At 67.7% G+C, this 27057-nt stretch overlaps 2 protein-coding genes across 3 annotated transcripts; both read left to right on the top strand.

Annotated features, from left to right (window-relative positions):
- The first annotated feature begins 1577 nt into the window (after nt 1-1577).
- Nucleotides 1578-7717, top strand: LOC119141982 (polyunsaturated fatty acid lipoxygenase ALOX15B-like). Its single transcript, XM_037374681.1, has 11 exons — nt 1578-1622; nt 2324-2454; nt 3021-3213; nt 3535-3678; nt 4846-5046; nt 5617-5703; nt 5879-6048; nt 6378-6499; nt 6884-6984; nt 7231-7401; nt 7532-7717. The coding sequence occupies exons 1-11, from the start codon at nt 1578-1580 to the stop codon at nt 7709-7711; spliced, it is 1545 nt and encodes a 514-aa protein (XP_037230578.1). The 3' UTR covers nt 7712-7717.
- A 1940-nt stretch (nt 7718-9657) lies between these two features.
- Nucleotides 9658-26870, top strand: PFAS (phosphoribosylformylglycinamidine synthase). 2 transcript variants are annotated; one of them, XM_037374680.1, is made up of 30 exons: nt 9658-9699; nt 10109-10289; nt 10729-10867; nt 11278-11383; nt 11908-12094; nt 12520-12625; nt 13171-13311; nt 13751-13875; nt 13966-14094; nt 14840-14971; nt 15502-15630; nt 16007-16080; nt 16170-16326; nt 16572-16633; nt 17249-17410; nt 17862-17975; nt 18196-18327; nt 18902-19132; nt 19946-20126; nt 20862-20945; nt 21369-21524; nt 21770-21895; nt 22452-22597; nt 23112-23322; nt 23655-23746; nt 23902-24016; nt 24855-24995; nt 25622-25774; nt 26125-26510; nt 26691-26870. In XM_037374680.1, exons 2-29 carry the CDS (start codon nt 10109-10111, stop codon nt 26463-26465), a joined length of 4053 nt encoding a protein of 1350 aa, XP_037230577.1. In that variant the 5' UTR covers nt 9658-9699; the 3' UTR covers nt 26466-26510; nt 26691-26870. The 2 variants fall into 2 exon arrangements, with proteins under 2 accessions (XP_037230577.1, XP_037230576.1); XM_037374679.1 differs by having other exon boundaries at nt 26125-26870.
- The last annotated feature ends 187 nt before the right edge of the window (nt 26871-27057 follow it).

Below are 27057 nucleotides of genomic sequence, written 5' to 3'. Positions count from 1 at the left end.
GGCGCTGTCTTCCCCCAGGGGGCCCCCAGTGTCCCCAGATGTCCCCGAGGGGACCCTGTCCCCCCCAGGGGACCCCCCGGTGGCCGGCGGGGGGGTGCGGTACCACGTGAGGGTGACGACGGGGTCCCAGTGGGGGGGGGGGACGCTGGCGTCTGTGTCCCTCAGCCTGGTGGGGACGAGGGGACAGAGCCCCCCCTGCCACCTTGACTGGCCCCTCCACCACCTGCGCCCCGGCACCGTGAGTGGACTGGGGGGGGGACGGAAAGGGACTGGAGGGGGACTGGGAGGGACTGGGAAGGGACTGGGGGGGGAACGGGAAGGGACTGGAGGGGGACTGGAGGCACTGCGGGGCACTGGGAGGGACTGGAAAGGGACTGGGAAGGCACTGGGAAGGGACTGGAAGCACTGCGGGTCACTGGGAGGGACTGGGAAGGGGTTGGAGGGGCACTGGGAGGGTGAAGGAACTAGAGGGGGGCTGGGAAGGACTAGGGGGGCACTGGGAGAGGCTGGGAGGGACTGGAGGGGGACCGAGGGACGCTGACAGAAACCGGGGGGCACTGGGAGGGGACTGGTGGGGACCTGGGAGAGGGACTGGGAAAGAACTGGGAAGAGACTGGGGAGGACTGGGAGGCATGAGGGGGGGATGGGGGGGTGACACGAGGGGTGACAGGGGGTGACAGGCGGTGCCACCGCAGACAGTGGCCGTGGAGGTGACGTCGGCGCGGCCCCTGGGGACCCTCCTGCTGCTGCGGCTGTGGAAGGAGCCGCTGGTGTCCCTTGTCCCCGACCGCTGGTTCTGCGCCTGCGTCACCGTCACCGGGCCCCTGGGGGACAACGGCGACAAGGGGGACACCGGGGACACCCCCAGGGCCACCTTCCCCTGCTACCGCTGGCTGGAGAGCGGCCTCCTGGAGCTGCGGGAGGGCACCGGTGCGGGGACACGGGGGGACACGGGGGCACATGCGGGATGTGGGGGGATGGAGACGTGGGGACAAGAGGACACCATGGGGACACACGGTGTCATATGGACATGGGGGGACATGGGGACACCACGAGGACACCGTGAGGACATCAAGGGGGCGTGAGGACATGGGGACACCAAGGGGACACCAAGAGGACACCATGGGGACACACGGGGACACCTGTGACTCCCACCACCTGCCGTGCCGTGGGGAATGCGAGCACTGGGAGGCAACTGGAGACACTGGGGACACCTGTGTGATGTGTCCCCGTGTCCCCCAGCCCGGACACCGAATGGGGCCACCTGGGAGCCGCAACTGCTGCAGCAGCGCCAGGAGGAGCGGAAGGAGCGTCGGGAGGCCTTCCAGTATGGACTGGGAGCACTGGGGAGGGAGCAGGGAGGGCTGTGAGGGCACTGAGAGTGAACTGGGGGGCACTGGGAGGGAAGTGGGGGACACTGGGAGCCCTGGGAAGGCACTGGGAGGGAATTGGGGGACACTGGGAGCCCTTGGAGAGCAGTGGGAGGGAACTGAGGGCCGCTGGGGAGCACTGGGAGCATTGGGAGGGAGGCACGGGAGGGGACTGGGAGGACTGGGAGGGCACTGGGGGTGACTGGGATGTTACTGGGAGCCCTAGAAGCAGGACCCATCTCCTCCCGCCAGGTTGGTGCCCTACGCCCCAGGGTGGCCCTGGCACCTGCGGGCGCTGCCCCCCACCCTGTGCCCCTGGCCACCCCCCCCGGCCCCCCCATCGGCCTCGTCACCCGTGTCGCCAGCGTCACCAGCGTCACCAGTGTCACCAGCACCACCGCCGCTGTCCCCCAGCCTGGCCTTTCCCCTGGGACACCGTGCCAGCATCGCCGCCCGCGCCGCCGCTGCGTCAGTGTCCCCTCTGTGTCCCCAAGGGTCCCCAAGTGTCCTGACCACCGCCCCGCCCTGTCCCTGTGTGGTGTCCCCACGGTGTCCCCATGGTGTCCCCCATGTCCCCACGGTGTCCCCATGGTGTCCCCATGTCCTCCATGTCCCCGCAGTGTCCCTATGCCCCATGTCCCTATGTCCCATGTGCTTGTGTCCCCACAATGTCCCCACGTCCTTCATCCCCAGTGTCTCCATGTCCTCCGTGTCCCCATCGTGTCCCAACAGTGTCCCCATGTCCCTGTGCCCCCCACCCACGTTCCCTGTCCCCCTTCCCCCTGTCCCCTGTCTCATGTCCCATGGCCCCATGGCCCCTACCCCTGTCCCTTGTCCCCCCGCCCCCTGCCCATGTCCCCCTGTCCCCTGTCCCCCCGCCCCCTGCCCATGTCCCCCTGTCCCCTGTCCCCCCGCCCCCTGCCCATGTCCCCCTGTCCCCTGTCCCCAGCCAGGTCCGGGTGCGCCTGCGGGGACTTCGCGGTGGCGACTCCTGGCGCAGCTTTGAGGACATTCAGGAGGCGCTGGGGGCGCCCGGGACCCCCATCAGTGGTGGGTTCCCCTCCCCCACAGCGGGGGGAAACAGGTGCCTGGGGGCGGGTGTCCCCCAATGTCCAGGGGGCCCCAGGCACTGGGGGGGGGGGGGTCCCGATGTCTGGGTGCACCCAAGTGTTGGGGGGTCCCAGGGGTTTGGGGGGTCTCAGGTGCCTGAGGGGGGGTGCCGGGGGTCTGAGGGGGGGTCCCAGGTGCCTGAGGGGGGGTGCCGGGGGTCTGAGGGGGGGTCCTGGGGGCCTGATGGGGTGTCCCAGGGGTCTTGTGGGGGGTCCCAGGTGCCTGAGGGGGGGTCCCAGGTGCCTGAGGGGGGGTCCCGGGGGTCTGGGGGGGGTCCCGGGGGTCTGAGGGGGGGTCCTGGGGGCCTGAGGGGGTGTCCCAGGGGTCTTGCAGGGGGTCCCAAGTGCCTGAGGGGGGGTCCCAGGTGCCTGAGGGGGGGTCTGAGGGGGGTCCCGGGCGCCTGAGGGGGTGTCCTGGGGGTCTGGGGGGAAGTCCCAGGTGCCTGAGGGGGGGTCCCAGGGGTCTGGGGGGTCCCGGGCGTCCGAGGGGGTGTCCCGGGGGTCTGGGGGGAAGTCCCAGGTGCCTGAGGGGGGGTCCCAGGTGCCTGACCCCCCCCGCAGAGTACGTGCTGCAGCACTGGCAGGACGACGCCTTCTTCGGGGCGCAGTACCTGAGCGGGGTGAACCCCGTGCTGCTGCGCCGCTGCGCCCGCCTGCCCCCCAACTTCCCCGTCACCCCCCCCATGGTGGCACCCAGCCTCGGCCCCGCCACCACCCTCCAGCGCGAGATGGAGGTGAGCCCCCCCGGGGTCTGGGGTCCCACATGCCCAGGGTGGGTGGGGGTCTCAGGGACCCCAGTATTTGGGGGGTGCCGGGCATCCAGGGTGGGCTGGGGGACCCCAGGGTTGGGAGGAGAACCCAGGGTTGGGGTTTTTTTTTGGGGGGGGGGGGGGGGGGGGCACGACGTGCGCTGATGCTGGGGGACCCAGGTGTCCGGCGCAGGGTGGCGGTGCCGGGGGTGCTGGGGACCCCAGTGTATATGGGACCCAGGTGTCTGGGATGGGGTGGGGGGTCCCAGCCATGTTTGGGGGGGCACACGATGCCCCGATGCGCAGGGGGGCCGCGTGTTCCTGGCTGACTACGCGCTGCTGGAGGGGGTCCCCACGGGGCGCATCGCGGGGGAGCCCCAGTTCCTGGCCGCCCCCCTCTGCCTGCTCTGGCTCAGCCCCCGCGGGCAGCTCCTGCCCGTCGCCATCCAGGTACCCCGCCCCCCACGTCCCCCCACATCCCTACGTCCCCATGTCGCACTGGTCCCCGTGGTGTCCCCGTGGTGGCACCATGGTGTCCCCACATCCCCATGTCCTGTGTCTCCACGGTGTCCACATGTCCCCCCACATCCCCATGTTCCCATATCCCCATGGTGTCCCCATGTCTCTGTGGTGTCCCCATGTCCCCCTGGTCCCCAGGTGTCCCCATGTCCCCCATGTCCCCATGGTGTCCCCTGGTCCCCATGGTGTCCCCATGTATCCCCATGTCCCCCTGGTCCCCATGTGTCCCCATGTCCCCCATATCCCCATGGTGTCCCTTGGTCCCCATGGTGTCCCCATGTGTCCCCATGTCCCCCATGTCCCCATGGTGTCCTCTGGTCCCCATGGTGTACCCTGGTCCCCATGGTGTCCCTTGGTCCCCATGGTGTCCCCATGTGTCCCCATGTCCCCCTGGTCCCCATGGTGTCCCCTGGTCCCCATGGTGTCCCCATGTCTCTCTGGTGTCCCCATGTGTCCCCATGTCCCCCTGGTCCCCATGTGTCCCCATGACCCCCATGTCCCCATGGTGTCCACATATCCCCATGGTGTCCCCTGGTCCCCATGGTGTCCCCATGTCTCTCTGGTGTCCCCATGTGTCCCCATGTCCCCCATGTCCCCATGGTGTCCCCATGTCCCTCATGTTACCATGGTGTCCCCATATCCCCATGGTGTTCCCTGGTCCCCATGGTGTCCCCATGTGTCCCCATGGTGTCCCCTGGTCCCCATGGTGTCCCCATGTCTCTGTGGTGTCCCCATGTGTCCCCATGTCCCCCATGTCCCCATGGTGTCCCCATATCCCCATGGTGTCCCCTGGTCCCCATGGTGTCCCCATGTGTCCCCATGTCCCCCTGGTCCCCATGGTGTCCCCTGGTCCCCATGTCTCTGTGGTGTCCCCATGTCCCCCTGGTCCCCATGTCCCCCCATGTTCCCCATGTCCCCATAGTGTCCCCTGGTCCCCATGGTGTCCCCTTGTGTCCCCATGTCCGCCTGGTCCCCGTGGTGTCCCCATGTGTCCCCATGTCCCCCTGGTCCCCATGGTGTCCCCACATCCCCCTGTCTCTTCGCCCCTTCCCCCCCACCCCCGTGTCGTCCCCCCCGCTGACCCCCTCTGTCCCCCAGCTGTCGCAGCAGCCCGGCCCCCAGGCCCCCATCTTCCTGCCGGGGGACGGGCCGTGGGGGTGGGCGCTGGCCAAGCTGTGGGTGAGGGGCGCCCACTTTGCCCTGCACGAGATGGTCACCCACCTGCTGCACAGCCACTTCCTCGGGGAGGCCTTCGCCCTGGCCACCCACCGCCTGCCCACCTGCCACCCCCTCTACCAGGTACCCCCAACCCCCCAAACCCCTGGGCACACCCCCCCCCCCCGGCACCTGGGACACCACCCCCCCCACCCCCCCCAAAACCCTGTGTCCCTCCAGACATTGGGACCTCTCCGGACACCTGGGCACCCCCCCACATCTCCATGTCCCCGTGTCCCTGGAGTCCCCCTGGTCCCCATATCCCCCATGTCCCCATGTCTCCTATGTCTCCGTCACTTATGTCAGATGTCCCCATCTTGCCCTCACCCCCATGTCCCTATGTGTCCCACGTCCCCATCACCAACATGCTGGATGTCCCCATGTCCCTGATGTCCACATGTCCCCTGTCCTTATGTCCCCAATGTCCCCATGTCCCCAGTGTCCCCCACGTCCCCATATCCCCCACGTCCCCATGTCCCCAGTGTCCCCATGTCTTCTATATCTTCTTCACCTACGTCATATGTCCCCATGTTGCCATCACTCCCATGTCCCATGTCCCTATGTGTCCCATGTCTCCATCACCAACATGCTGCATGTCCTGAATGTCCCCATGTCCCCAGTGTCCCCATGCCTCATGTCCCCATGTCCCCTCAGCTCCTGCTGCCCCACTGCTGCTACACCTTCCACATCAACATCTTGGCCCGGGAGACGCTGCTGAACCCCGGGGGGATCATCGACCAGGTCAGTCAGACCCCTGAGTGTCCCCCCGCCGGGTGGCACCCGGACCCCTCTGTCCCCCTGGTGGCACCCAGGCACCTGCACCCCACTCTGGTGGCACCCAGATGCCTGGATCCCCCAGGGACAGGTGGAACTGGGGGTCTTGGGGGAGAACACTGAGAGGGGGTGGTGTCCCCAGGCCACCGCCTTGGGGCGGGAGGGGACGCTGGAGCTGGTGGCCCGGGGGACGGCGGCGCTGACCTACACGGAGCTGTGTGTCCCTGATGACTTGGAGAACCGCGGGGTCACCGACATCCCCAACTACTACTACCGCGACGACGCCCTGGAGATCTGGGGGGCCATCAAGAGGTGGGGTGGAGACATGAGGATGGGGCACGGAGGTGGGGAGGACATGGTTGGGGACATGGGGAAGGGACAACGGGATGGGGACATAGGGTTGAGGACAATGGGGATGGGGACGTGGGTGGGGATGATGGAGATGGGACAATGGGGATGGGAACACAGGGATGGGGACATGGGGATAGTGGCGATGGGAATGGGGACATGGGGATGGGGACATCAGTGATGGCAGCAACAGGGCTGGGAACATGGGGACAGGGCTGGGAGCTGCTGGGGTGGTGCTGGGGCAGGGGACACAGCCCTGTCCTCCTATCACTGATGTCCCTGTGGTGGCCCAGCTTAGTGCAGGGGATCGTGGCACTCTACTACCCCGAGGACAGTGATGTGGCCGAGGACTACGAGCTCCAGGACTGGGTGGGCGAGATCTTCACCTACGCTGCCCTGAGCAACGAGAAGACGGGTAGGGGGCCCGAGGATGGTCACGGTGACAGTCATGGCCATGGCCGTGGTCATGGTCACAACTGTCCATGGTGGTGACCATCGTGGCCATCGTCGTGGTCACACCATGGTAATGACTGTGGTGATGGTGACTGTTATGGCGATGGTCGTGGTCACATCATGGTGCTGGTTGTTGTCCTGGCCACCCCACGGCCGTGGTTATGGTCACGGCCACGGTCACAGCCAGACTGGTCACGTGCCATGGTCGTGGCCACGGTCCTGCCACGAGCTGGGCATGTGGTGGCCACAGTCACGCCGCGCCTGTGGCAGGTTGGTGGGGGACCACGTGTGGGGGCTGCCCATGGCGGGTGAGGTCGTCGCTGACCTCCTGCCACCCCCCACCCAGGCTTCCCCTCGAAGCTCCGCACCCGCGCCGAGCTGGTGAAGTTCGTCACCATGATCATCTTCTGCTGCTCCGCGCGGCATGCTGCCGTCAACAGCGGCCAGGTGGCACCTGGCGGGGGGCATCGGGACATGGTGGGACGCAGGGGTGTGGGGGAACTTGGGGGGTGCGGAGACCCAAGCGCCCATGTGGGGCTCAGAGGTGGCCGTGGAGCCACCTTGGTGGCACCTGGGGACTTGGGGATGTTACAATCACCTGGGCGACCCTGGTAGGACTCGGGTGACCCCAGCAGAGGTTGGGCGGCCCGGGTGCCCAAGCCCTCGCCCTGACACCCCGCCCCCCCCCCCCAGTATGACTACGCTGCCTGGATGCCCAACACGCCGGGGACACTGCGGCGGCCACCACCGAGGACGAAGGAGGAGGCCACCGCCGAGCTGCTGCTGGGGACCCTCCCGTCCCCCAGTGCCACCGGCGCCCTCCTGGCCCTGCTCAGCGTCGTCAGCTACGAGGGCGGGGAGCAGGTGAGAGGGCACCCGCGCAGTGGGGTGGGCACCCAGCGACCCCCAAAGGGACCCAGACACCTGGGTGGGCACCCAGCGACCCCCCTGGTGACCCAGGTGTCCGGGCCCCCCATGACCCCCTCGCCCCCAGCGCCCGCTGGGCTCCCGCCCCCAGGAGCTCCTCACCGGGGCAGCCCCCCAGCAGCTCCTGGAGACCTTCCGGCGCCGCTTGGCCGCCATCTCCCGCCGCATCCGCCGCCGCAACGCGGGGCTGGCGCTGCCGTACCCCTACCTGGACCCCGCCTGTGTCCAGGAGAGCGTCTCCATCTGAGCCCCACCACAGGGCTCCCCCCCCCCCCCCCCCCCGTGTCCCCAGGTTGTCCCAACCCCCCCCGAGTGTCCCCAACTCCCTCGGACCATCCTCAGTCCCTCTGAATGGCCCCAACCTTCTTGGACCATCCTCAGCCCTCCCCGTGGTGTTCCCAACATGTCCCCAACCCTGCCCTGGTGTGTCTCCTGCTCCCCCCCCCCAGATGTCCCCAGCCTCCCTATCCCACCCCGCACCAAGGATGGTGTGTCCGCCCCCCGCCCCCCCGGTGGGTCCCCAAACTCCTTGGACTAGCCACAAATGTGTCCCCAACCCTCCTGGATGTCCCCAATCCTCCTAGATGTCCCCAACCCTCCCTGGGGCTCCCCAACCTCCTTGGGTCATCCCCAACTTCCCTGGGTGTCCCCAGCCTCCCCATCCCCCCACCCTCCAACGTGTCCCCAACCCCCCTGGTGTGTCCCCAACCTCCCCCAGGACACCCCAGCCTTCCCCATCCCATCGTCACCCCCCCAGTGTGTCCCCAACACCCCCACCATGGAATGTCTCCAACCCTCCTGGATGTCCCCTACCTCCTTGGACCATCCCCAAGTGTGTCCCCAACCTCCCCAGATGTCCCCAACTCCCTCCTAGGATGTCCCCAATCTCCTTGGGCCATCTCTAAGGTCCCCACCTCCCTCAGCCCTGCCTCAGTTTCCCCAGCAGCCCCCACCTGAATGTCCCCTGTGTCCCTCCACCGTGGGGGGGACACAGGGAATAAACGTGGCCCCTCCCCCACCCCTGCACGGATTGGGACTATGTTTGTGGACAAGGGACAGCTGACCATGGCACCACCATGGCCATGGGGACAAGAAGCCCATGGGGACATGGTGACACCTCAGTCATTGCACTGAGGGGCACCCTAGAACATGGGGACATGAGTCACCATAATCGTGAGCATGTGGGACACCATGGCCACGAGGACACCATGGCCTGTGGAGATGACAGACACCATGACCATGGGGACATGATGCCCCTGGGGACAGGGGACATGAAAGCTGTGGGGGTGAGGGGCACCCCAGCCATGGGGACACTCCAGCCATGGGGACACTCCAGCCATAGGGTGAGGGACACCAGCACCATGGAGACGTCTCAGTGCGGGGACAGCTCAGTGTGGGGATGAGGGACACCGCGGCCATGGGGACACGATGCCCCAGGGGGACATGGGACATCATGGGGACAGGGGACACCACGGGCACAGCATGTCCCAAGCCGCTGCACGACGTGCACACAATCATTTGCATAGCCCCGCCCACTGCCCCGCCCACCCCGGGGCCACAGTCCGTCTCCAAGGCCAGGTGATGTCACCGGCGATGTCACCAGTGATGTCACCTGTGACCTTCCACACCCCCCCCCTCCGCCCCCCTGGCCCGGTGCCTCCCCCCGCCCCCGAGTCCCGCGGTCGGGTCTGGCCTTGGGGGGCAGTGGGGGGGGGGCATGAGGGGGAGGGGCGGTGTTACCCAGAAGCTTTCGCGGCGCCCCTCCCCCACCGCTAAGCCAATGGGATGGGGGTGGGGAGGCAGAAAGCCGGACCCCCCCCCCCGCCCCGGGTGCTCCCCCTGAACCTCCATGGGGGGTGTGTGGGGTGAGGGGGGGGCCTGTCCCCTCCCCCACCCGGCTCCCCCCTCCACTCCATGGGGGGTTTTGGGGTGGGTGGGTGTCTGTCCCCTCCCCCATCCGTGACACCTGGGTTCGCGGCGTGGGGGGAGGGGCACTGACCAGTTCACCTGGTTGGATGCCACAGTGGGGTGGGGGATGGGCCCCCCTCCCCCTCCTCCTCCTCCTCCCCGCCCCCCCCCCCCCGATGGCTGTGGAGGGGGAGGAGGGGCGGCCGGCTCCCACCAGCTGCAGGGGGCGGGGGCAGGGGGGTCACCCCCCGTTCCCCTCCCCCCCCGGCTCCTGGCGGTCTCGCGGCGGCGGCGGGGCCGGAGGCTGCGGAGCGCGCGCGTTGCGGGGTGCGTGTGTCACGCGTGACGCGGCGTGACGTGGGGGGGACCCCGGGGGGGTGTCCCGGGTCCCGCGTGGGTTGCACCACGTGGTACGGGGCGTTGTTGTGACGTAGGAGGGGGAACCCCTTAGTGACGTAAGGGGGGGGGCCCGCGGTGGTGGTCGGGGGGATCCCCGGGGGGGTGCCCGGGGGGGTGGGTGTCCATGGGGGTTTGGGGGTCCCTGAGGTTTGGCGGTTCCCCGGGTTTTAGGGGTCCTTTGGGGGTTCCCCGGGCTTAGGGGCCCCCTGGGAGTTGGGGTTCCCGAATTTTGGGAGGGGGTTCCGGGTGTTCCCACGTCTGGGGATACTTGGGGGGTCCCCCGGTGTCCGGGCCCCTTCCCACCCTCTCTGTCCCTGTCCCCTCCCCCCCCCCCCAGATGCAGCTGCTGCGGTTCTACGTGCGGCCAGGCCCCCCCGAGCGGGTGGGGGGCTCGGGGGGAGGGGCCGGGGGGGCCCCCTCAGGGCTGGGGCTGGGGTCCCCCCTGCGGGTGGCCAGGGCTGTGGAGCCGGGAGTCACCGCTGTCACCTGCGAGCTCTGCTACTACCTGGCCTGGGACGGTATGGGGGCGGGGGGGGGCGGGGTGATGATGGGGGGGACACACGGCCAGGGGGTACATGGGGATGTGGGGGACAGGGTGGATGGGGGGACATGGTGGGGGACAAGGGGGGGAGACATGGGGTGCGGGGGGCTTTGGGGACCTGGGTGGACACGGGGGCATGGTGGGACACGAGGGCTTGGGCGATCTGGGGACCTGGGGGACAGGTGGGGGTACATGGGGGGATGGGGGGGACACGGGGACATGGCAGGGGACGGGGGGTCCGGGGCAGTCAGCGGCTGATGGGGACTTTGGGGAGTCTCAGAGGGCTGGGGGGGGGGGGGGGTGGCTGGGGCGTGTTGGGGTGCATTGAGGGGTGTTTGGGGGGTCTCTGCGGAGGGGGGGGCAATGGCTGGGGGGGGTTGGCTGGGGGAGGGAGTGCCAGTGTTTGTGCTGTGCAGGGGAGACCCCCCCCGACGCGGAGGAAGGCCGGATCCTGCGCTGGCTCCTGGGGTCCCCCCTGGGTGAGGGGGACGAGGTGGCCCCCCAAAGCTTCCTGCGCCCCCGGGGCCCCCACCTGCTGCTGGAGATTGGGCCCAGGTAAGGGGAGGGGGTGTCCCATGGGTGCGGGGGGGCCTGGCGGGGGCTCCCAGGCATCCTGGGGTTTGTCCCATGGGTGCTGGGGGTCCCATGGGTGTGAGTAGGTGTCCCATGGGTGGGGGGGGTCCTGGGGGGGCGGGTGTCCCATGGATGTTGGGGTTCCCATGGGGGCTGGGGGTCCCATGGGTGTGAGTAGGTGCCCCGTGGGTGGGGGGGGTCCTGGGGGGGGGGGTGTCCTATGGATGTTGGGGTTCCCATGGGGGCTGGGGGTCCCATGCGTCCTGGGGGTTTCCCATGGGTGTGAGTAGGTGTCCCATGGGTGTGGGGGGTCCTGGGGGGGTGGGTTCCCATGGGAGCTGGGGGTCCCATGCGTCCTGGGGGTGTCCCATGGGTGCTGTGGGTGCCGGCAGGCTGGGGGTCTCCACGGCCGCCTCCACCAACGCCGTGTCCCTCTGCCGGGCGGCCGGGCTGAGCCGCGTGCAGCGCCTGGAGCGCTCCCGCCGCCTCCTGCTCCAGGTGGGCACCGGGGGTGGGAACAGCATGGGGGGCACTGGGGGCACTGGGGACGCTGGGGGCTTGGGGGGCGTTGGGAACATCGAGGGCACTGGGGACATTGGGGACATTGAGGGCACTGGGGGCATTGAGGGCATTGGGGACATGGGGAACATCAGTTCTTCTGGTGGTCCCCCTGTCCCCAGGGGTCCTGTGGCCCCAGGGGTCCCCCTGACCCTGGCTGGCCCTGGGGTTCCCTGTGGCCCTGGGGGTCCCCCCATCTCTGGCTGTCTCAAGGGTCCCATTGTCCCCTGGGGTCCCCATGTCCCACCCATCCCTGTTTTTCCCTGGGGGTCCCCGTATTACCCTGTCCCCAGGCCCTCCCCCCCACTCATCTGTTCTTGGGGGGGTCACAGTGTCCACCTGTCCTTGGGCTCCTGGTGTCCCCTACTTTCTGGTTTTCCCTGTGTCCCCCTGTCTGGGAGAGCCCCCACGGGGGTCCCCACCAGGCTGAGGGACGACACGGTGTGGGGTCATGTCTCCCCCAGTTCGAGGGGCAGCCGCCGGCGGGGGCGGCGGGGCGGCTGGGGCGGGCGCTGCGGGACCCCATGACGGAGCAGCTCTACCCGGAGCCACTGGCCACATTCGAGGTCCCCGTGTGCCCGGTCCCTGTCACCACCATCGACGTCCTGGGGGGTGGCCCCCAGGCCCTGGAGCAGGCGGACCGTGAGCTGGGTAGGGGGACACTGGGGGATGTGGGTGGATGTGGGACATGGGGGTACTTGGGGACATGGGGACGAGGGGGGACATGAGGGAATTAGGGGGACAGAGCAATGTGTTGCTGCTTGGGGACATGGGGACATGGAGGACAAGAGGACACGAGGATGTGGAGAACATGGGGGTGCTTGGGGACATGGGGGGAAGGGGACATGAGAACATGGGAGATGAGAACGTGGGGACATGGCACATGGGGTGGTGGGGACATGGAGGACATGGGACAAGGGGATGATGGCATGGGGACACTTGGGGTCATGGGGACACAGGTGTCCCTGGAGGGTGCTGACCGCCGCCCGGGTGTGAGTCGAGAGACCTGGGGGGGGACACGGCGGGGGTGGCAGGGGTGTCCCTGGGGACCCTTGGGGACACTGGTGTCTCCCCAGGCCTGGCCTTCGACCCCTGGGACGTGCAGTACTACACCCGCCTCTTCCGCGCCGCCGGCCGCAACCCCACCTCGGTGGAGTGCTTCGACCTGGCCCAGTCCAACAGGTGCCCCCCGGAGCCCCCCCAGATCCCTCTGACGTCCCCCCACCCTGGACCTCCCAACCTCCCAGCTCTCCCCAGAGCCTTCCCCCATCCCCTGGAGACCCCCAAACTCCCCGAGCCCCACCGAGTCCCCCCTGGCACCACTGTGCCCCCCCAACCCCTGACACCCCCCCCCCAAATCCCACTGAACTCCCCAACTTCTCAAATTCCTGTGACTCCCCAACCCCCCCCTCCCCCGATTCTCTGACCACCCCCTGCTGTCCCCCCAAATCCCCTGGACAGCCCTGACCCCCCGCTTTGGTGGCTCCCCCCCGACATCCCCCCCCCAGCCCTGCCATGTGACCCCTCATGTACCCCCACAATGTCCCTCCATGTCACCCCCAGCGTGTCCCCACCCTTATGTCCCCCGTTGATGCCACCTCCCCATGACCACGTCCTCTGTTGATGCCACCCCCGTGACAACGTTCCCGCATCCCCATTGATGCCACCTCCCGTGCCCACGTCCCCGTGGTGACGCTGCCCCTGTGACCATGTTCCCGTGTCCCCAGCGAGCACAGCCGCCACTGGTTCTTCAAGGGGCGGCTGGTGGTGGATGGGCAGGAGAAGCCACAGTCGCTCTTCCAGAGCATCATGGGGACCCAGAGCTCCAGCAACCCCAACAATGTCATCAAGTTCTCCGACAACAGCAGGTGAGACCCCCGGGTGCCCCCGTAGCGCCATGCCAGGGCCCTGGGTGGCTTTTGGCCATGGGTGACCGTGGTGTGGAGTTTGGGTGAGGGTCCATCAGCTGTGGGTGCTCATGGCATGGGGGCTTGGGGGTCCCATGGGCCACGGGTGATGATGATGTGGAGGTCGGGCCATGGCATGGGGGTTTGGGGGTCCCGTGGGTGATGATGGTGTGGAGATTGGGCAGTTCCATCACCCGCGGGTGCCATGGCATGGGCACGGGGGGCTCCTGTCACCCAGGGCTACCCACAGCATGGAGCTTGGGGGACCCTTCGCCCAGGGGTGACGGTGGCACCCAGACCGGGATGGTTCCATCACCCATGGATGCCTGTGCCTTGCGGTGTGGCCCCACCGCGGGCACTGGCGGGGGGGGTGGGGGTGACATGTCCCTTGTCACCGCAGCGCCATCCGGGGTGTGCTGGTGACGACGCTGTGGCCGCGGGACCCGGCTGAGCCCAGCCCCTTTGAGAAGAGGACCACCATCCGCCACGTCATCTTCACCGCCGAGACCCACAACTTCCCCACCGGTCAGTGGGGTTGGGGAGGGGGCTGGGGGGGGGTGGGGGTGACGTGAGGAGTGGGGGTGTCCTAACCTGCCCCCCCCCCCCCTCCCCCAGCTGTGGCCCCGTTCAGCGGGGCGACGACGGGGACGGGGGGCCGCATCCGGGACGTGCAGTGCACTGGCCGCGGTGCCCATGTCATCGCTGGCACCGCCGGCTACAGCTTCGGCAACCTGCTCATCCCCGGTGAGACCCTCGGCACCCCCCAACGCCCTGAGGGTCCCCCGCCCCGGACCTCCCCAAAACACCCAGGACCCTCCCAACTCCCTGGGGAGCCCCCAGACCCCTTGGTGCCCCCCAGTAATCCAGAGACACCCTCCCCCCCCCCCCCGAAACCTCCTGGGACCCCCCAGTACTCCTAAGACTCCCCCTAAACCCCACAGGACCCCCGGGGCCCCTCAGTATAGTGCAGGGAACCCCCCGCCCACCCCCCTGGGACCCCCCGACCCCTCTGAGATGCCCCCCCAAACCCCTCCAATCCCGTAAAGCATCTGGGACCTCCCCCATCTTTCCCAGACCCCCTCAATACTCCTGGGACCCTGAGAAACCTTCCCGGGACCCCCAATACCCCAGGGACCGCCCCCCCGCCCCCTTCAAACAGACCCCTGGGACCCCCCAACTCCTGGGGTCTCCCAACCCCTTCATAACCCCCTGCCCCCCCCCAGACTCCCCTTGGGATTCCCCAGTACCACTGGGAACCCCCCAAGACCCCCAATAACCCAATGACCCCCCCCCCTAAAACTCCCTCAATTCCTTAAGCACCCTACCCCCCCCCCCCGACTCCCGGGGGCCCCCCCCCAACCTCCACAAGGCTCCCCTAAACTTCATTGAACACCCCAAAACACCCCGAGATCCCCCCAAACCTGGGACCCCCCCAAGCCTGCCCCCACCCTGGCCAGACGGGGACCCCCCTGTCTGCCCCCCGCCCCAGGCTACGAGCTGCCGTGGGAAGACGGGGCGCAGCCGTACCCCAGGTCCTTCGCCCGCCCTCTGGAAATCGCCATCGGGGCCAGCGACGGGGCCAGTGACTACGGCAACAAATTTGGGGAGCCGGTGCTGGCCGGTGAGTGGGGACCCCCCCCCGGGGACACTTGGGGACCCCTGGGGACATTCAGGCACCCTCCAGGGACACTGAAGACCTCCATGGTCTTGGGGACCCTTGGGAACAACCTGCAGCCTTTAGCGACCCCAAGGACATTTGGGGACCTTCCAGGAACACCCAAAGATCCTGGGGACCCTTGGGGACATCCCATGGCCTTGGGGACCTCTGGGACATTTTGGTGACCCTCCAGCCTACACCCAAAGACCTCCGTGGCCTTGGGGACCCTCGGGGACGTTTAAAGACCTTTCGGGGACTCCTGGAGATCTCCATGATCTTGGGGACCTCTGGGATATCTGGGGACCCTCTAGGTGACACCCATGTTCCTGGGGACACTGCTCTGCCTTGGGGACCTTGGCGATGTTTAAAGACCTTTCAGGGGCATTTGGAGACCTCCATGGCCTTGGGGGACCCCTGGGGACCCCCTTGGGGTGGTGGCCACATGACGGATGGCTTTGGGCTGGCAGGGAGGTGACACCGTGGGCTGTCCCCAGGCTTTGCCCGCTCCTTCGGGCAGGTGCTGCCGGGGGGGCAGCGGCGGGAGTGGATCAAACCCATCATGTTCAGTGGTGGCATTGGTGCCATCGAGGATGACCACGTCCGCAAGGAGCCCCCTGAGCCAGGTGAGACCCCAGCTCTGGGACCCCCAACCCTTCCGTGGGACCCCCAAACTTCCCCTGGGACCCTCAAACCCTCCATGGGACCCCCAAATCCCTATAGAATCCCCCAACTTCTTCCAGACCTCTAAATCCCCATGGGTCCCCCAAACTTACCTGGGACCCCCGATCCCTCCATGGGACTCTCAAGCTTCTCTCGAGACCCCCAAATCCCCATGGCCCCCCCAACTTCCCCCAGAACCCCTAAACCCCCACGAGACCCCCAAACATAGCCCCATAACATAGCCCACCATAGGATCCCCAAATCCCCCCCCCCCCCCCAGGAATCACAAGCTCTTTGCGGGGCCTGGGAGGGTCTCACACACGTGTCCCCCCACCCCAGGGATGCTGGTGGTGAAGGTGGGGGGCCCTGTGTACCGCATCGGTGTCGGTGGAGGGGCTGCCTCCTCCATCCAGGTAAGGGGGAGAGACCAGTAGGAGGTGGGCTGTGGGGATCGGGGGGGGTGTCCCCATGTTGTGGGTCTGTGTCCCCGCGGTGTCCCCAGGTGCAGGGGGACAACACGGAGGAGCGGGATGCGGGGGCAGTGCAGCGGGGGGACGCTGAGATGGAGCAGAAGATGAACCGGGTGTTGCGGGGCTGCATCGAGAGCGGGGGCGACAACCCCATCTGCAGCATCCATGACCAGGGGGCTGGTGGCAACGGTACGGGGACATGGGGGACATGGGGGTCATAGGGACATCGGGGGGGAACAGGGTCACAGGGGGACGTGGGGGGACACAGGGTGATGACAACCCTGTCTCCACTCTCCGTGACCAGGGGGCTGGTGGCAATAGCATGGGGACATGGAGACATGGAGCAGGGGGAGAGGGACGGGGACATGGGGACATGGGGCAATGTGGGGGCACATGGCGGGGGTCCGCAGCATCCCCATCACTGCTGTCCCCAGGGAACGTCCTGAAGGAGCTCAGCGAGCCAGCGGGGGCTGTCATTTATGCCAGCCGCTTCCAGGTACTGGGACACCCCACCACCACCCATGGGACCCCTCCCACCCACGGGACCCCCTCTTCTACAGGACACCCCCACCCATGGGAGCCCCCACCCACGGGACTCCAACCCATGGGACCCCCCACTGATGGGACCCCTCCCATCCACAAGACCTCCACCCATGGGACCTCGCCCACCCATGGGACACTCCCCCTGCAGGACCCCCTGCCCCCATGGGAGGCCCGTACCCATGGAACACCCCCCCCAGGATCCCCCATCCCCAGGATCCCCCCACCCAGGACCCTGCACCCACAGGACACCCATCCCATCCCCCCTCCCTGTGGGAACCCTTGGATGTCCCCAGCCCCATAGACACCCCCGGGTGCACCCCACCCCCACTGTGTCCCCCAGGTGCCCCAAAAAGCCCATGGGATGCCCGACATCCCATTGTGTACCTGCTCCCCCCCCCCCCCAGGTGCCCTCAGGGACCCCCCATGTCCCCTAGGGTCCCCCAGCACCCCTATCCCCACCATGCCCCCCAGACCCCAGTGCCCTCCTGGTGCCCCTTGTCCCCTCGGTGCCCCCTGCCTCCTCCCCGCACCCGCGGTGCCCCAGTCGTGGTGACACGGGTGGTGGCAGCGGGGGGACCCAACTCTGAGCGTGCTGGAGCTGTGGGGGGCCGAGTACCAGGAGTCCAACGCGCTGCTGGTGCGGCCGCCCCGGCTGGGGATGCTGCGTCGCCTGGCCGCCCGCGAGCGCTGCCCCCTCTGCGTGGTGGGGACCATCACCGGGGACGGGCGGGTAAGGGGGCACAGAGGGGGTCGGGGGACATGGTGTGGGGGACCTGGGGATGTGTGGGGGTGGGGGGTGTGGAGACATGGGATCTGGGGATGTGGTGACAAGGGGGACATGGGATATGGGGATGTGAGACACGGTGCAGGGACATGGGGGTCACCGTGGGGGTGTTGGACATGGGGCGTGGGGACACAGGGACACGGGACGTGGGGATGCGGGGGACACAGTAACACACAGGGCCATGGGGGCACACATGGACCTGGAGGGACCTCGAGAGATTGAGGGACACGGGGGGGGTCTGGGGGATGGCTTTTGGGGGTCCCTGTTGGGCAAGGGGAGTTTTGGGGGGTATATGAGGTCCTTTTGGGGGGGGTCTCTGGGGAGCAGGAAGGTTCCTGGGGGGGCAGTTTGGGGGTGCCCCAGCCCCGCTGAGCCACCCCCCCGTCCCCCACCCCAGATTGTGCTGGTGGATGACCTGGAGGCACCGGTGCCCGAGGGGGGGTCCCACAAGGGGCTGCCCACCCCCGTCAACCTGGAGCTTGAGTGGGTGCTGGGCAAGATGCCCCGCAAGGTGAGGGGGGGGCAGGGGGCAGGGGGTCGCTGCGGGGACCTGACGGACACCCCTTGGGTGTTGAGGATCCCCCCATTGGGAGTGGGGAGACCCAGTGGGGTTGAGGCCCACCGTGATGATGGGGACACCTCAATGGGGACACCTCAATGGGGAGGGGGACCCTCCAGTTGGGAATGGGGACCCACATGGTGAGGGGGTCCCCATCCCCTGTGCCCCCCAGGAGTTCGTGCTGCAGCGGGTGCCCCCCACCCTGCGCCCGCTGGCGCTGCCCCCGGGGCTGTCGGTGCGGCAGGTGCTGGAGCGGGTCCTGCGGCTCCCGGCCGTGGCCAGCAAGCGCTACCTCACCAACAAGGTACCTGTGTCCCTACGTGTCCCCCCATGTCCCCCTGGGTCCCCCTGGGCGCCAGCTGGCCCCCCTGGGCCTGCATCCCTGGCAGCTGTGGTCCTCTCAGTGTCCCCGGTCCCCTCCGTGTCCCCAACCTACTTCATGGCCGCTGTCCCATCCGCATCCCTGATCCTCTCCATGGCCATGGTCTCCTCTGTGTCCCCCTCTGTGTCCCTCTGTGCCACCAGTCCCCTCTGTGTCCCAAATGCCCTCTACATCCCTGATCCCCTCTGTGCCACCGGTACCTTTTGTGTCACCAGTCCCTCTTGGTGTCACCAATCCCCCTCCATGTCCCTGATGCTTTTCCCAGTGTGTCCGCGTCCCCCTTGTGTCCCATGCCATGTCCCTCCATGGAGTGTCCCGCTCTGTGTCCCCCCGGTCAATGCCACGCTCCAGGAACTGCCCTGGCCCATGTCCCTGTCCCCCCAGGATGCATCTCACCCGTGTCCCCAACGTGTCCCCACCCTGTCCCCCACAAAGCCTGTCCCTATGGCCACCTCCCGGCCTGTGTCCCCTGCTGATGCTGCTGTCCCTGGGGCAGGTGGACCGCTCGGTGACGGGGCTGGTGGCCCAGCAGCAGTGCGTAGGGCCCCTGCACACGCCACTAGCCGACGTGGCTGTGGTGGCCCTGTCCCACTTTGACACGGTGGGGGCAGCCACAGCGCTGGGCGAGCAACCCATCAAGGGCCTGCTGGATCCCGCCGCCGGCGCCCGCCTGGCCCTCACCGAGGCCCTCACCAACCTCGTCTTCGCCCGCATCACTGACCTCCGCGTGAGTACTGCACCACTGCCACCGCTGCCGCCGCACGGCCGTGGGAGCAGTGGCATGGCTTTGGCGTGGGCATGGGATGGCCATGCCGTGAGGGACATGCTACCACCACGGCAGGGCCATGGCTTGGGCACAGGAGCGATGACACGGTCACGGCATGGTTATGGGATGGCCACACCATAGAACAGTGGCCATGTCACAGCCACGTGGACCATCCCACTGTCATGTCCTTGCCATGTTGTGGTCCTGAGACCATGATGTGGCTACAGGGCGGGGTCATGGGGCCACGGCCATGGTCACAGGTACCGCAGCATGGCCATGGCCTGGCCAAGGGGGACTGTGGCACGGCCATGCCATGGCACAGCTAGAGACCGTGAGGCCACAGGGTGCTTGCCATGGCCACAGGGGCCATGTCGTTGTCACACCAGGGCCATACCATGGCCACAGGGGCCATGACAGGGTCACGTCGTGGCCATGGAAGCCACCAGGCCCATGTCACTCCTGTGGGGGCCGAGCCGCTGTCACCAGGCCCACGTCATAGTCACAGGGGCCACGGCATGGCTGTGGTCACCGTGTCATGTCCACACCGCCACAGCCATGAGGTGGGAGGTGACAGGGGAGGTTGGGAGCTACCAGAGGGGGCCGAGGGTGGCAGGAGTGGGGGAGGGGGCTGGGACGTGCCATGGCTCTCACCTGTCCCCTCCCCCCTTGCCCTGTGTCCTTTTGTGTCCCCATGTCCCCTTTGTTCCCTGCATCTCCATGTCCCCCCTGTGTGGTCCTGATGTCCCTGTGTCCCTGTCTTCTCTGTGTCCCCAGGATGTGAAGTGCTCGGGGAACTGGATGTGGGGGGCAAAGGTGGGGGCGGAGGGTGGGGCACTGGTGACAGCGTGCGAGGGGCTGGTGGGGCTCATGCACCGTCTCGGCGTGGCCATCGATGGGGGCAAGGACTCGCTCAGCATGGCCGCCCGCGTCGGCACCCAAACCGTTCTGGCGCCTGGTGAGTCCCGCTGCCAGGGCGGGGTGGGGGGTGGTCCTGGGTCACGGGCCCCACCGTCACTGCTGCGGCAGAGGAACCCAGGGGTGGCACTGCCAGGGGGATGGGTCATGGGTGCCACCACAATGATGATGGGTCGTGGGGGCCACCATAATGGTCCTGGGTCGTGGGTGCCACAGCGGGGGACCCATGGGTGCCACCGCCATGGTGATGGGTCATGGGTGCCACAGTGGCGGACCCATGGGTGCCACTGCCATGGTGATGGGTCGTGGGTGCCACAGTGGGGGACCCATGGGTGCCACCGCCATGGTGATGGGTCGTGGGTGCCACAGCGGGGGACCCATGATGTGCCACCGCCATGGTGATGGGTCGTGGGTGCCACAGCGGGGGACCCATGATGTGCCACCGCCATGGTGATGGGTCGTGGGTGCCACAGTGGGAGACCCATGGGTGCCACCGCCATGGTGATGGGTTGTGGGTGCCACAGTGGGAGACCCATGGGTGCCACCGCCATGGTGATGGGTCGTGGGTGCCACAGCAGGGGACCCATGGGTGCCACCATAATGGTCCTGGGTCGTGGGTGCCACCGCCATGGTGGTGAGTCATGGATGTCACCACCATGGCACTGAGATCCATGGGTGCCAACACCCCTGCTCTTGGCCATGGGTGCCCCACCATGACCCCCCCAAGACCCCCAGCCCCCTGGTGACCCCAGCTGACCTCTCTACCCCGGCCCAGGCACCGTGGTGGTCTCAGCCTACGCCGTCTGCCCTGACATCACGGCCACCGTCACCCCTGACCTCAAGTGTCCTGGTGGGAAAGGTCAGTGACCCAGGGAGAGATTTGGGGTACCTTTAAGGAGCCCCATAGGGGTTTTGGGGGTGCTGTGACCCCGGGGGGGGGGTTGGGGTGCTTTTAAGGACCCAGGAGCACCCCCATAGGGGCTTTGGGGTGCCCTGTCAATTCTGGGAGGTTTTGGGGGGGCTCAGGGATCCAGGCCCACCCCCATGGAGGTTTTGGGGTGCTGTGGGGGCAGGCCAGGATCCCTGGGTGCATTTTGGGGTGATTGCAGGGGGTTGGAACCCTCCATGGATTTTGGGGTGCTCGGGGGGATTTTTGTGTGACCAGTGGGGGTGATGACACCCTGGGGACGTATTGGGGTGCTGTGGCTCCTGGGAGGGGTTGGGGTGTCTTTGGAGGGATTTTGGTGTGCTGTGCGTCCCCCTGGATGTCTGGGTCCCCCAGGAGCCCTGCTGTGGGTGCAGCTGAGCCCGGGGCAGCACCGTCTGGGGGGCAGCGCCCTGGCCCAGGTCTTCTCACAGCTGGGGGACAGCTGCCCTGACCTGGAGGACCCCGAGGTCCTGGCCGCCGCCTTCCGTATCACCCAGCGCCTCATCGAAGGTGGGTGCTGGAGGGGTTGGGGGAACCCCCCTCCCCGAGGGGTTGGGGGAATATGGGGGGGGTGGGGAGGGGCTGGGGGGGGAGGATTCTGGGACAAAAGGGGGGGTAGCAGTGGGGGTTGGGGGCTGGGGATTGGGATGTGGGGGGGATTTGGGGTGACAGGAGGTGACCTGGAGTGCTCTTGAGTTGGGGTGGGGAGTGGCGGGGGGACGTGGGGGCAGACCCTGATGGCGCTGCCCCCCCAGAGCGGGGGCTGAGCGCGGGCCATGATGTGAGCGATGGGGGGCTGCTGGGCTGCCTGCTGGAGATGGCCTTTGCCGGCAACTGTGGCCTCCAGGTGGACATCGCCACCATGCCCTCCGATGCCTCTCGTGAGTCACTGTCACCCCCTCGGTGACACCCCACCCTGGGGACCCCTCCCCCACCCCCGGGGACCGTTCCGTCTTGGGGAATCCCCAGGAATCCCCGGAGAACCCTCATCTCTATGTCCCACCTCCCACGTCCCCATGTCACATGCACCACATCCTCCTGTCCCCCACATAAAGATGTTCCATGTCCCCACATGCCTCATCCCCACGTCCCATGTCCTCGTGTCCTCATGTTCCCATATCCCCATTCTCCGCTGTCCCCATGTCCTCATGCCATCACATCCCCACGTCCCTATGTCCTCATGTCCCCATATCCTCTGTCCCATGTCCTCATGTCCCCTATGTTCCACATCCCTGTGTCCTCGTGTCCCCACATCCCCATTTCCCCTATGTCCCATGTCTGCATGTCCTCATGTTCTCTGTCCCATGTCCCCGTATTCCCACTGTCCCCTGTCCCCATGTCCCCATATCCCTGTTACCCCCTGTCCCCATGCCCCCATTATCCCATGTCCCCAAGTCCCACGTCACAGTCTTCCACCCCGCTGTCCCTTGTCCCCAGCGCTGGCCGTGCTGTTCGCGGAGGAGCCGGGGCTGGTGCTCGAGGTGCCGGTGGGCACCAGCGTGGACATCTGCCGCCGCTACCAGGAGGCCGGTGTGCGCTGTGTCCCTGTTGGCCACAGCGGTCCTTACGGGCCTGACGCCATGGTGAGGGGACGGGGCGGCATGGGGGTGTCAGGAGGCCCTAGCTGGCCCTGTGGGCGCAGGTGACTGAGGATGTGGACCTGCAAATATGCCCCCACAGTCTCCTAGTGGGATGGGAGGTGGCCATGGCCGTGTCCCCAGGGCTGCGTCCCCATGGTGTTATGGTGGGACAGGAGGTGGCCATGGCCGTGTCCCCAGGGCTGCGTCCCCATGGTGTTATGGTGGGACAGGAGGTGGCCATGGCGGTGTCCTTGGGTCCCTGACTGTACTTGTGTCCTGTGTGTGTGAATGCAGTGGTGATAGTGATGGCCATGGTGGTGGCGATGTCCCCATGTCCCTCACCATCTCCATGTCCCCGTGGCAGGTTCTGGTGGTGGTGGCCATGTCCCTCACCATCTCCATGTCCCCGTGGCAGGTTCAGGTGGTGGTGGCCATGTCCCTCACCATCCCTGTGTCCCTGTGGCAGGTTCAGGTGGTGGTGGCCATGTCCCTCACCATCCCTGTGTCCCTGTGGCAGGTTCAGGTGGTGGTGGCAGGTGTGTCCATGCTGGCTGAGCCTGTGGGGGACCTGCGGGCCATCTGGGAGGAGACCAGCTTCCGGCTGGAGCGGGAGCAGGCAGCCGCAGACTGTGTGGCCCAGGAGGAGGCTGGGCTGCGCCGGCGCCAGGGACCCACCTTCACCCTCACTTTTGACCACCTCGAGGAGCCCCCCCTGCTCCGGCATATGGGTGAGGGGATGGAGGGACATGGCAGGGCTGGGAGGTCATGGGGGTCAGGGGGGTCGTGGGGGAGCATGGTGGTTTGGGGGTTCTGAGGGACCATGGGGGTCTGGGCGATCATGAGGGTCTGGGTCATCATGGGGGTCTGAGTGGTTATGGGCATCTGGAGAGCCCTGGGGGTCTGGGGACCGGGGGGGTCTGGGGATCAGGGGGGTCTTGGAAGACAGGGGGTCTCAGCAGCAGGGGGAGTCTAGGAGAACATGGGGGTTCCTGGAGGTCTGGGGGCCCGTGGTGGGCCATGGAGTCCTGGGGGAGCTGGGGGGTGACTCTGCTGCCCCCAGAGCTGCCAGGGCCACGGGTGGCCGTGCTGCGGGAGGAGGGCAGCAACGGGGACCGCGAGATGGCTGCCGCCTTCCTCATGGCCGGCTTCCAGGTGAGGAACCCAGGGGGTCCACACGTGTTCCCCCCCGCCCCCAATCTGTGTCCCAGGGGGGATGCAGGTGGCCGGAGAGGGGGGGGGGGGGTGTCCCAGGCATCTGGGCGTTCGTATCCAGGTGCGGGGGGACCCAGATGTTGGGGTGTCCCCAGGTGTGGGACGTGACGACAGAGGACCTCTGCTCAGGCTCCGCCAACCTCGATGGCTTCCGGGGGCTCGTCTTCGTTGGGGGGTTCAGCTACGCCGATGTCCTTGGCTCCGCCAAGGGTAAGTTGGGGTACACCCCTCCCCCCCCATTTCAAACCTGGGGGCGCTTCAGGGGGGAACCCCAGGGGGCTTTGTACTTTGACGGGGAGGGGTGGTTTGGGGGACCCCTGTAGGGTCTGAGGGTCCCCGGTGGTTTTAGGGGGGCTGTGGTTTGGAGTGTCCCTGTTTTAGGGTGCCCATGGCTTTAGGGTGTTCCTAGTTTTTGGGTGATGCTGGTTTTGGGGTGTCCCTGGTGCGGGGTGGCTGTGATTTGGGGTGCTGCTGGTTTTGGGGTGTTGCTGTTTCACCATGCCCCTGCTTTGGGGTGACTGTGCTTTAGGGCACTGCAGATTTTGGGGTGCTGCTGGTTCATGGTGCCCCTGGTTTTGGGGGTGACCCTTTTTTGGGGTACCCTTGTTTTTGGGGTGCTCCAGTTTAGGGGTGCCACTGGTTCTGGTCGCCTCGCTGTTGAGATGCCCCCGCATTCAGGGTGTCCCTGAGATGAAGCAGCCCTGAGTTTGGGGTGCTGCTGGTTCTGTGGGTTCCCCAGTTTTGGGGTGCCTCTGGTTTGGGGTGCCCATTTTCAGGATGTCCCTGGTTTGGGGTTGCCCAGGTTTTGGGGTGACGGGTTCTGTGGCGCCCCTGGCGCTGGGGTGCCATGTGCTGAGAGGGCAGGTTTGGCGGTGCCGGGCTGCTGGTTTGGGGTGCCTGGCTTTGGGGTGACCCTCTTTTGGGGGTACTCCTGATAATTTGTGGGTGCTGGGGGGGGAGAATGTGGAGGTGTTGGGGTGCTGGGTGTTGGGCTTCCCATTTTCGGGGTGCCCTGACCCCCCCGGTTTCTCTTGCCTCCCCCGCCAAGGCTGGGCGGCTGCCGTGCGCTTCCACCCGCGGGTGCGGGGGTCCCTCGAGCGCTTCCGCCGGCGCCCTGACACCTTCAGCCTGGGGGTCTGCAATGGGTGCCAGCTGCTGGCCCTGCTGGGCTGGGTGGGGCCCCCCCAAGGTGGGTGCTGGCGGGGACACCCACGGGGAGGGTGTCCTGGGGGGGTGGGGGTGTCCTCACGGGGTCCCTCTGGGGGCTGTCCCCTGGGGGGGTCCCTGGGAGTGTCCCCAGGGAGCCCCTGGGCGAGGTGTCTCCTGGGGGGGGCTGGCCCTGGGGGGGCTTCTTGGGGGTGTCCCCAGGGGTGTGTCTGGGGGTGACACAGGGGGTCCCTGGGGGGGGGGGGGGATGTCCCTGGGGGTGTCACTGGGGGGGTGTCCCTAGAGGAGTGTCCCCAGGGTGGTCCCTGCAGGGGAGTGTGTCCGTGCAGGGGTCTCTGGTGGGGGCCCTGGGAGTATCCCCTTGGGGGTCCTTGGAGGGGTGTCCCCAGGGTGGTCCCTGCAGGGGGATGTCCCTGGGGGTGATACTGGGGGTCCTTGGGGAGCGTGTGTCCCTGGGGGGGTCTGTGGGGGTGGTACTGGGGGTCCTTGGGGAGCGTGTGTCCCTGGGGGGGTCTCTGGTGGGGGCCCTTGGGGGTCCCTGGAGGGGTGTCCCCGGGGTGGTCCCTGCAGGGGGGTGTCCCTGGGGGTATCCCCGGGGGGGGGCCGGGGGGTGACCCCGGGGGCGGTCCGTGATGCTGTGGGGCACAGCGGAAGGGGCTGCCCCTGCGGTGGTGCTGAGCCCCAACCTGTCGGGGCGGTTCGAGTCGAGGTTCGTGGCCGTGCGGGTGCAGCCGGGGCCGGCGCTGATGCTGCGGGGGATGGCGGGCGCCTGCCTGGGCGTCTGGGTGGCCCACGGGGAAGGTGGGTGCTGGGGGGCACGGGGGGCACTGGGGGGCACTGGGGGCATAGGGACCGGGGGGGGAGTACTGCAGGTGTGGGGCCAGGGCGGGTACTGGGAGCACTGGGCACACTCTGGGGTAACTGGGAGGGCACTCAGCACGCTTGGGAGGGCTCTGGGCGCACTGGTAGGGCACTGGGAGAGCTCTGGGGGCAGTGGGCGCACTGGGAGGGCTCGGAGTACACTGTGTGCACTGGGCAGACTGGGGGCATTGGGTGCAGTGGGCACACTGGGGCACTGGTCGTGCTGGGTGCACTGGGGCCCGTTGGCCTTCGTGCTGACGCCCCCCCCCCCCGCCCCCATTTTCCCCCAGGCCGGTTCCAGTTCCGGGATGCCGGGGGACTGGCAGCGGCGCTGGAGGGGAGCCTGGTTCCCCTGCGCTACGTGGATGATGTGGGGCACCCCACAACTGAGTACCCCCTGAACCCCAATGGCTCGGGGGGAGGGGTGGCCGCCCTCTGCTCCCCCTGCGGCCGCCACCTGGCCATCATGCCCCACCCCGAGCGGGGGGTGCGACCTTGGCAATGGCCTTGGTGGCCCCCAGCTTGGGGGCGCCCCACGGCAGGGGGGGATGCGGGGGGCGCTGCCCCCTGGCTCCGCATGTTCCACAACGCCTGCGAGTGGTGCCTGCGCTGGCCCCACGGCGAGTCCTGAGAGACCCCCCTCACCCCACCGGCTGACCCACGGACGGACCCACAGATGGATGTAACCAAGGGGTAGCCCCATAGCTGCCCCACAGAAATAACCTGACCCACAGATGGACTGGACCCACGGACGGACCCATGGACAGACCCACGGATGGCCTCACGGCTGGCCCTGACCCATGGGCAGCCCCACGGCTGCCCCATAGAAAGACCTGACCCACAGATGGAGCCACAGATGGACGTAACCAAGGGGCAGCCCCACAGTTGCCCCATAAAGACCTGACCCACAGATGGACTGGACCCACGGCTGCCCCATAGCGAGACCTTCCCCCCCCAGCTGCCCCCCCCCCCCCCCCCCATCGGATGCCCGGGCCACGGAAGGGGGCGTGGCCTTCATAAAGTGCTTCTGGCTGCAGCCACGTGGGGGACAAGGGGTCGTTTGTGGGGGGGGGGCCCGGACGCGGCGGTGCCGTTGGGGGGTGTATGGGGGCATCACTGATCCCCTGGGGGAGGGGGCGCCCTGGGTCCCCTGTGGGGGTGGGAACCCTGGGACCCTTTGGGGGTCGCTCGGGGAGGGGGGGGCAGGAGGCACCCCGCTTTCC

Source organism: Falco rusticolus, unplaced genomic scaffold, assembly GCF_015220075.1.
Source record: "Falco rusticolus isolate bFalRus1 unplaced genomic scaffold, bFalRus1.pri scaffold_130_arrow_ctg1, whole genome shotgun sequence".
Lineage (NCBI taxonomy): Eukaryota > Metazoa > Chordata > Aves > Falconiformes > Falconidae > Falco > Falco rusticolus.
Note: the sequence above shows the minus strand (reverse complement) of the source record. Positions and strands in the feature narration are given on the sequence as shown.